The sequence below is a fragment of the Labrus bergylta genome, chromosome 7, assembly GCF_963930695.1.
Source record: "Labrus bergylta chromosome 7, fLabBer1.1, whole genome shotgun sequence".
NCBI lineage: Eukaryota > Metazoa > Chordata > Actinopteri > Labriformes > Labridae > Labrus > Labrus bergylta.
Window position 1 is genome coordinate 3,194,517 of NC_089201.1, and position 10,160 is coordinate 3,204,676.

A 10,160-nucleotide genomic window follows, 5' to 3' on the forward strand; every position below is an offset into this window, starting at 1 on the left:
TGAATGGTACTCATGCCTGTGTTAAACCAGCTGCATTCATGGATGTCTGTCAACCGAGATACAAGGACTGGATCAGGAGGATTACGGGTTTGCGAACCATCTAACCCTCCATGTATTCATTTAGAGTGAAATGTCCCCTCATTCAAGAGACATTCACATGAATTGGAGTAGTGAGTTTCTTTACATTTTCAATTGATAAATGTTAATTGAATAACTACTAGGCCTAAAGTTTTTATTATTAAGCCCTTCACTCTGCTAATGTTGCTGAGTGCTGTGCTCTTGATGGATTAATGTCGGGTCTTTGTCGATATAAATAACAAAGAGTAAGGTCTTTTACCTGCTCCTTTTTAAATGTATCTCGAGATAACATTTGTTATGAATTGGTGCGAAACAAATAAAGATTGACTGACTAATCAGATAAATATAATCATACTTTTAAAACATAACTATCAATTTATCAATATATTATCACCTGTTCAGATTCATACTGTTATACTTTGGGGGGGAAAGAAAACATGTCTAAAATTGTGTATTTTATATAAACAGAGATTTGTTTTTTCTTGTAACTATTTGGTCTTGTTCTTGATTCTTTAAGAAATAAATCAAACGTGACTCCTTTTCAACAATTGTGAATTGAAAATAAAATGATGACTCACAAATCATTGTGAATGTTTTTATGCTTTTGGACACTTGGTGAAGATGAAACAAGTTGGGGAAAGACATAAAATACATATTTCTGTTTCCGGTCACATGAAAACTACAATAATATTAGGGAGATGAGCACACACTTGTAATATCAAACGCATGTCCAGACTTTTAACTGAGATGATGACACCTTTAGTAAACTTGGACCTATTTTTGTCCGAGCCCCTGTTGAACTGTTGTATCACCTGCACACATTAGACCAACAAGAGTTGGGGTCCAGCGAGGTTTACCTGCTCGGTTTGTTTGAAGACACTAACCTGTGCGCCATCCACGCCAAGAGGGTCACCATCATGCCCAAAGACATCCAGCTGGCCCGCCGCATAAAACTCCATAATACAGAAAACAAAGGTTCTTTTAAGAGCCACTTCACCCCACTAAGAGCTGCAGGTCTCCGCCACAACACTACAACTGTTCATGTCATTACACGAAGTGGAAACAATCATAGAGAAGATTTTGAACATGATATTAGATTCCCAGCAGCCATCCTTTAAACTCAGTCATTATCCGTTTTTCAAGTATCTGCAATAAAGGGTAGATTCTTGTCACTATTTTCAAAGTGCAAAATATACATTTTGGACATATGATGATTGAAAAAAAAATAATGATGTTACATGGGGCACTTAAACTCGATTGCTGCCCCCAATGCGTAGAAGACGAGATTTCTGCGGCCGTCAGACTTCTCTAGTACCGGAGTTAAGAGGAGAAATTAGGTTAATAAAAACTTCCATCCGTGACTCTACGAAAAGGACCAAAATGACATAATTTATAAGTTAAACAGTTGGGTTATAATGTAATGCTCTATTGTAAAGTGTTAATTAAATGAGTGTGAATAAAGCTCTCTAGGTGATGTGTGTGGCTCTTAAAAGAGCCTTTTGTTTAGTATCCAGGTGGAGTAACAGGTTTAACCTCCGAAGCCGTACAGAGTGCGGCCCTGTCTCTTCAGAGCGTAAACCACATCCATGGCGGTGACGGTCTTCCTCTTGGCGTGCTCGGTGTAGGTGACGGCGTCACGGATCACGTTCTCCAGGAACACCTTCAACACACCGCGGGTCTCCTCATAGATCAGACCGGAGATCCGCTTCACACCGCCACGGCGAGCCAGACGGCGGATGGCGGGCTTAGTGATTCCCTGGATGTTATCACGAAGGACTTTACGGTGACGCTTGGCGCCTCCTTTGCCGAGTCCTTTCCCTCCCTTTCCGCGACCACTCATTCTGATTAGATGATAATTCTTCTAAAGACGAACTGACTCCGAAGGCTAAATCATCAGGATCCTGGTGGGATAGTTCAGGGCTTCTGCCCTTTTCTATCCATAGGGTGGGGGGGTTCAGTTATATCAGCTGAGGGGGCAGGAGGCAGAGGACTTAAGGTTTACAGGGCACATGCAGACCAAGGCACCAAAATTAAACGAAAAATAAATAAAAGAAAACATTCAAACAAAAAGGAAATGTGCGTTTGTGTCTATGTAAAATGTATATTGTCAATTTGTCTGGGTGTGTGCATGATGTGTGATATATGTTCAGGCAGCATCGGCTGGGAGGAAACTACTGGGTTATGGAGGGTTGAGTTGCTGGGGTTTCTTTGGTCAGTTGCAGGATAAATGACATTTAGCCTTACATTAAAATAATCGTATTACTCTGCAGCCTTTCATTTGTACATTGTTTTTAAAATGACTTGATCAGTGTTATTATTACATCTATTTACAGTATCTGCTGACAGTAACCTACAGGGTATTTGTTATAATCTCAGCACACTGTAACTGTGAATCACGGTTTTTCTCCTCCCCGGGAATTATGTCTTCACTTGTTTGGTTAGGAAAACTTCAAGAACTTCAAGAACTAGTTTAAGCCTTGTAGAGGAACAAACCCCCCAAAAAGGAAAAAGTTAAATTTTTTAGAATGAAATAGAAACAATGTCATGGTGATAATATTGTTGAAAGCAGCGAGTTGACTCTGAGTGTCATCATATAAATCATATGTAAGATAGAAAATATGAGACAAAATGTATTAGGAATAACTATAAAATGTTTAATTATATATATATTACAGAATACAATTATATTGTGTGTTGTTGAGTCTTAATCAATTGTTTGTGGCCACCTCCTCCCACATACACATCCACAGGGCCCCATTGTACCAGGTCGCCCTGAAATCCTGGCTGCACTAGTTTCCTGTTAGGGGCTGGTGACAGCATAGGGTCAAGTGAAAAGTCAAATAACTTGCTTTTATGTTGAGATAACAGTCTAAAGAAGATACAAATTACATATCTTAATGTTTGGTGTCCTTACTTAAGAAATGACAGACTTTGATATACACACCTTTTGAATTTTTGTTTCAATTTCCGCCTAAACTACATGTGTGTTTAAGTGTGAAAAATTCAAAATGGTATTGATAAAAACTTTGCATAATTGTAACTAATAACTATCTGTGAACATCCTGTCCAAATTTGGTTAAATTCTGATTCCCAGAGATACATGTGCTAAGGCTAGAGCTGTCCCTTCCTAATTTGACCTATTTTCGTTTGTTGTTAATATGCTTAAAACATCCAAAATTGTATACAACAATCCGTTTCATAAACTTGATATGTTCAAGTTATGTAAAAATATGGGTATGCTTTGCTCTACCTCGGGCAGGGGTATCTCAACTTCATCTGTTAGATTTTATGATTAATAAAAACTCTACGTAGCCTTTAAGTAATATACTAATCTATTAATGTGTGTATTTATTGATTTATATTAAGCGCTTTCAGTCTGGTGTCCGTAAAGCGCATCTACCTAAACAAGCAGTCTACACACGAAGTATAACATGTGAAAATGTAAAGTCTTTGAAAGCCTCCATTTTCTTTTCTTCTCCTGTCAGCGCCTAAAGTATTTTGAGACCTGACTTGAAGACATTTGTTTTTCAGTGACTACCTAATTTTCACTGTAACAGGAAGAAACTCGATAGGATGTGTGTGTGGCTCTTAAAAGAGCCTTTGTGGTGTTGCGTTCAAGGACGACTTATTTGGCCTTGCCAGCTTTCTCGGCCTTCTTGGGCAGCAGGACAGCCTGGATGTTGGGCAGCACACCGCCCTGAGCGATGGTGACGTTAGTCATGAGCTTGTTGAGCTCCTCGTCGTTGCGGACAGCCAGCTGCAGGTGACGGGGGATGATCCTGGTCTTCTTGTTATCACGGGCTGCATTTCCAGCCAGCTCCAGGATCTCAGCCGTCAGGTACTCAAGCACCGCCGCCAGGTAGACGGGAGCTCCGGCGCCGACACGCTGAGCGTAGTTCCCCTTCCTCAGCAGCCTGTGGACCCGGCCGACAGGGAACTGAAGCCCGGCCCGAGATGACCGGCTCTTCGCCTTTGCCCTGGCCTTCCCGGTGGTCTTTCCTCTTCCAGACATGTTCGATATTAATTTCTATTCTATAACGAAATGTGAATTAATTTATCACCGTCGACTCTCTGTTTATATATTCTTATTGCTCCGCCTAGCTGACACGTTATTGGACAAAGCTAGCGTATGTTGTATCGTCCAATCAGGAGCGGAACTTTATTATGTAACTTTCGTACACGCTTCTGGGGGATTTTCAAAATACAAGAAAACAGAAACGCCAAAGAATAAGGTGTTAAGGACATCAGAAAGGAAGCCCCACTCACTCAATTGAAAGTGCACTTTTTAAACATTACACGCAAATACAGTATTTTTTCAATAGTTGCTTGGTCACTGTCGCTTGATCTACCACTGTCGTTTCACATCTGTTAAAATTAAAGCCCAGACAATGAACAATTATTGAAACAATGTTGACTTAATGTTTCAATCATCATTTTGATGAGAGTGATGTTGAATGTTATGGCACATGTAGATGGCACTGCTATCAGTGCAGGCAAGATGTGCCCAGGCCTTGCAAGAAACACAAGAGAGCCAGACCTCTTTAGGTTATGAATAGCTTTCCAGGCAGACAATGCAGTAGGCTTCCTCATCCTCACTTTCATCCTCATGTTTTTTTGTGCACTTGTTTCTTTTCCTCCTTGCATTGTTTTCCTGTTCTGTAGATGCCTGTTGTTTACCTTTGGAGAAAGATGTTTTATTCTGCTCATGTGGACTCAATTCCTCCTCCGCACTTCCATTCTCATTTTATTTTGTGTACTTATTTCTTATCTTCTTTTCTGTTTTCTCCTTTTCTGAAAATACCTTTCGCTTTACTTTTGACATGAATGCCTTCTCCTGCTCCTCCTCAAGGGAATTCCTGACTGGTGTGTCTGTAAGAATTGTAGTAGATCTCTTTCTTCTTGTCATAGCTTTCCTTCGGGGCCCTGCTTTTGGGAATCACCAAGACAGGTGAAAAGGCAAAGGCAAATGTCCCCAAGCAGGCAAGTTGGAGGCAGGGTTATGAATACGATTATTGGAGTGGGTTTTTATTTAAGGACCTGAAAACACCCTGCTTCAAATTACAGTTTTGTTTAAACTTCCAAGTAAAAATAAAATACAAAATAATTTTCCTTCTCCCTAATGGTTTTAAACACATCAGAGTCCCTGTAGATGCGCTGTATCTTCCTCTGCAAAAACAACAAAATCCCACCGCTCCATCCCTGTCAATAACAGCAGGCCCTGCACCTGCAAGTAGTAGCTGTGACTCTGCATTTTCAAGTCAACATAGCTCTTTGCATTGGGGCATTTCACTTCCAGAGGGCCGAATCGTGGACTTTCAGTCGGATCAAACAACACACTGTCAGGAGAGGACCCTAACCAGGAGGCATCTGGAGGGATGACAAACCCACATGGCCAGTACCGGTAATTGGTGTTTTTGACCCTGCAATATTCCTGGATGGCAACTGGTTCCAGTGCCTTTCCCCTCTTCATTGCAGCCGTTTGATCCACTCCACTTTGAATTTTTTGTGCCAGATTTTCAGCTGACCTCTGATGTGGCATATTTAATTTAATTTAATTTATCCTTTATTAATCCCTTTATTAATTGTTAATCAAATAGACAGCTCTGTCTAAATCTTTCAATTTGTCTGTTAAAGCTTTATACATGACTATTAATATCTCTCTGAAATCTGTAAATCATTAAAAAAAGGCATGTGCTGCCAAAAGTTGTGCATGTTTTCATAAAATGATTAATTAATAAACTTTTCATATGAAATGTTACAAGAATGTTATTTTTATTATTATTCTTTTAATATGTATAGTATTTTATGCCTCTTGTCCAATTAAATTAGGCTATTTGATAATGGTTGTGATGTAATTGTTTTATGTTTGTTGAAGGCCTACTCCTCTGGACTCTGTAGAGGAGGTGGGTGAGAGGAGGATGTTAGTGAAGCTGACATCCATCATGGACAACCCCTCTCACCCCCTGCATGACACTGTGGGGGCCCTGAGCAGCTCCTTCAGCAGCAGACTCAGACACCCACCCTGCAAGACAGAGCGCTACCGCAGGTCGTTCATCCCATCTGCCGTCAGACTGTTTAATCGAACATCACCACCTCATTACCCATAATGCTACACACTGTAGCTGTGTCCCATTCCAGCCTTCAAAGGGCGTGGTCTTCTCGTCCTCCATAGACTGAGAAGGCTGAACCGAGCGGTCTCCAAAATGAGACGGTCTGGTCTACGAGAGTACTTCCTACTTGCGTCACTAACTGTTCTGTCTCCTAGCAACCCTGACAGCGTTCATTTTGATGGTTTTTGACAGATCAGTTAGGCTAACGTTTTTCCTTTTCCTTCTCATTAATTAACTTTCTTTTCTAACTTAGCTACTTATTAATTTAATTTTAGTCAAATGGAGCATTTAGCTTTAACTTTATTTATTTTGTTTATTCAATTATTATTGTTATTGATGAGAGAGAGAGATGGAGAGTCATGTATCTCCGGCTGAGAAATCACCATGGCGAGGTAAGTTAACTTCGAGATTGGCTAACCTGTTTGTACTTTAGTCTTAACTTTAATCCAAGTTAGTTAACAACAACAACAACAACAGCAACAACACGTTGGCCAAGTCTGCTCTGATTGGTCTGCCGATCCGCTCTGTCCTTATTGGTCAGTTGCTCAGCACGCGTCTCGGAAATTTCAACATGAGCTGCTGGGCTTGCCACAACAAGCCAATGGGCTTAGATCAGTGATCTCACACTGACAATGACGTCACACTGACACATTTTTATCGAGGGGGGCTAGAACCGAGCGTTACATGCAGCTAATGCTACAGCTAACAGGAGGACGTAGGAGAAGCCACGTTTCTGCGAACTTTGAATTTTTGCACATAGATGTGCCTAAACATGCACAGGACACTTGGAAAACACACTAAAGAGCATATAAAACCAGAAAAAGCAGAATATGGGACCTCCGTTTTCAATAACGTCATACACACCAGATTGTTTTTGATAAACTATACTATAAACCTATAGGCGGCAGTTTAACGAGAAAGGTTAAAGCCATGCAAGCCAATCAGAATCCTCAGAATCAACAACAACAACGAATAACACGAGCGACTTCCTGTTCCTTTCAAAAATGGTAAATATGGCAAGAGGTCCATTTGTTTGGACTGACAGTGAAGTGGAGCTACTCCTTCGTGTCGCCTTAGATTATGAGGCAAGTAAAGCCCAATAAAATGTAGATTGGGAATCATGCCAAACAAAATACGAGGACATGTTGGCATTGTTCTTGGAACAGTACCCGTCCAAGACCTCTGAGGAGTATCCTCATGTAAAGGAGGAAATAACTCGGGGGGGCACCTGTCGACAGAAATGAGGGCAGTCAGAGGGAAGTACCACCTCAACAGCATCCATGATAGGACGCTCACATGACGTTGAGCATTTTCTGTTGCATGTGACATTTGATAACCTCAAACTCCGGTTTCACCCAGTAAACACACAAACACGAAAACGGCGTTTTCAGAAATGATAATTTTCCGTGATAAAACCTCCGTTTTCATGTAAATGAGAGGCCAAACCACATGAAAATATATGCGTTTTTGTGTAAATGGGGTCTAAATTTTCTACTAATGTAGAAAAGATAAAGTGAACAAGTGAACTACCTTTTACATACGGAATTAGATTTTGTATGTCTACAAGAGCTAAGGCTTAAAAATATTATATTTACAAAAGTAAAGCACCAACACAACTATTTGTGTCTGTTATCGGTCTGCCTTGTTAAAGTGTCTCATGTGCAGAGACAGTTTGTGTCCTGTTCATCATTTTACAGATAAACAAGGTCTTACAAGTTGAAGTGAAAACTTCTCTTTAACTGTTTTTACCGACTACACAAGGAAGTAGTCTATTTCATTATTAGTGAAACCTTTAGGACAAGATGCTCCATGTTTGTCAACAAATAAAAGTTGCAAGAGATGGCCCCAAAAGGTAAAAAAGAGAGCTGTGTCCAGGGGCTTAAATGTCGTTTCAGAGAATGACATATTTGACAATTACAAGTGCCTTCAAGTCAGGTCTTAAAATACTTTAGGCGCTGACAGGAGAAGAAAAGTAAATGGAGGCTTTCAAAGAGTTTACATTTTCACATGTTATACTTCTTGTGTAAACTGGTTGTTTAGGTAGATGCGCTTTACGGACACCAGACTGAAAGCGCTTAATATAAATCAATAAATACACACATTAATAGATTAGTATATTACTCAAAAGCTACGTAGAGTTTTTATTAATCATAAAATCTAATAGATGAAGTTGAGATACCCCTGCCCGAGGTAGAGCAAATTTGACAACATATATGACAATTCAATTCAGTACACGCATTGGCAGTCTGAATCAGCCGATCAGTCATTCGTCACACTCTTCAAACATGTTGTGACGGTCTGCTATGCTCTCTTCTGATGGAACTGGCTGAAATTTCTTTCAGCAAGGCTAGATCTTTACACTTTCTTGGTTGTTCCCTGCATGCCCTTGAATAGGCTCCAATTAATCAGCTGGTTTTGGTAACATGCAATATTTCATTGCAATATTAGTGGAAGGGGTCACCGATTAAATGAAAGTCAAAACCATTACATTTCAAGAGGTGCATACATTTTATGATTATTTTATACATTTAGTCAATGCATTAGTAAATTCACGTTTTTAATTCTTGTCTATGAAACATATATATACAGTATATCTATATTTTTTATTACAGAATGTATTTTTAATATGTCATGCATTTAGTTAAAGAGTTAAGTTAACATTTTCTGAGAAAGCTGGTCAATCATTTTGACGCACGGTCTGAGGAAGTTCTATTTTTGTTTGCAGAGTAAGAATAAATTGATGAATCCCTGATTTGTGCGGCAACAAACGTACAAACTGCAAACTTTGTGTGTACGCACAGTTTGTGAATGAGGCCTTCTATCTCTGAGAGCCAGCAGAGTGCTGGAACACGTTTCCCACACCTGGTCCAAATCAGGGCCACTTACGTACACATATCTGACACTGCACTGAGAGAAACTTGCATGTTGGGGACCCAAGAAAATTACTGTATAGTGCAATTGTTTAGAAAATATAGGCTGTAAACATGTTCATTTATGCTTTGAAACAGCTTTTTTGCCAGTCATGTGTATGTAACTGTGTCATGTGTGTTCCTGCAGCCAGCCTCATGCAGACACTCAGCGTACTGCAGGATATTGCACTTCCACATTGGCTTCATTTTTCCAGACCGGAGGTTGCCGCTTGGTACTACTGTAGAGAGACCCAGGCTGTGTCCGAAACTGCATACTTTCATACAATTCATACTAAATATGACGTCACACTGAGTAAGTTGTATGATCCAAAATCAAAGTATGCAATTTTTTTGTATGCAAGAAATACTCAGATGTATACTAGATTGGCCAGAATTGAAATGGGAGCGTACTGGTCATACCACGGCCCAGATAACTAGCGGCTTAAAATAAAAGTTCTGTGCTGAAAAAAATTTAACATGTTGCCAAATTTTATCAAAATGACTACGCTGTTGCATTAGGAATGAATGTTTGCATATTGTTGTTGAATTATATTTATGGACTGACTGTCGCAATAGCTTGATGCTAGCTCATCCAACGAAGTTTGGGACCGGAAGAACGTTCTGACCTGTATTTTCATATGTTGCCCACGGCATACTAACGGTCGGGTTATATGCAGTATGCATATATATATTTTGAGTATGTAGTAGGCAGTATGTAGTAAGTGGATTCGGACACAGTCCCAGAGTCCCCCATGAGATAATATGACACAATTGTGCACTTACGTCTCCTAAAACATGAAATCAAGTGTTTTGCCTTATCAATGGCCATTTTCGGACAGGTTTTTATATGAACATTTACTGGGTCCAAAGACGCATTCTTTCATAGATATTACATCACATATAGAGCAGGTTCCAAATTCACAGGCTGGGTCCGAAATGGTTCAGAAGGTCCAGCAGCCCGCTCAGCCGAAAATCTGGTCTTGTGTTTTAGCAACGGAAGGACCTGCAGGACCAGCAGTTAGCTGGGTTCATCTAGCAGTACAGGGTTTTCTTCTGGTGAAGC

The 10,160-nt window shown here is 40.1% G+C and overlaps 2 protein-coding genes across 2 annotated transcripts; both read right to left on the bottom strand.

The window, feature by feature from the left end:
- Positions 1-489: 489 nt before the first annotated feature.
- On the bottom strand, positions 490-1,999 carry LOC109987867 (histone H4). Its single transcript, XM_020639116.3, has one exon. The coding sequence runs from the start codon at positions 1,916-1,918 to the stop codon at positions 1,607-1,609; it is 312 nt and encodes a 103-aa protein (XP_020494772.1). The 5' UTR covers positions 1,919-1,999; the 3' UTR covers positions 490-1,606.
- Positions 2,000-3,623: 1,624 nt separating this feature from the next.
- LOC109987884 (histone H2A-like) lies at positions 3,624-4,096 on the bottom strand. Its single transcript, XM_020639143.3, has one exon. It carries the CDS (start codon positions 4,088-4,090, stop codon positions 3,704-3,706), a length of 387 nt encoding a protein of 128 aa, XP_020494799.1. The 5' UTR covers positions 4,091-4,096; the 3' UTR covers positions 3,624-3,703.
- Positions 4,097-10,160: the final 6,064 nt, after the last annotated feature.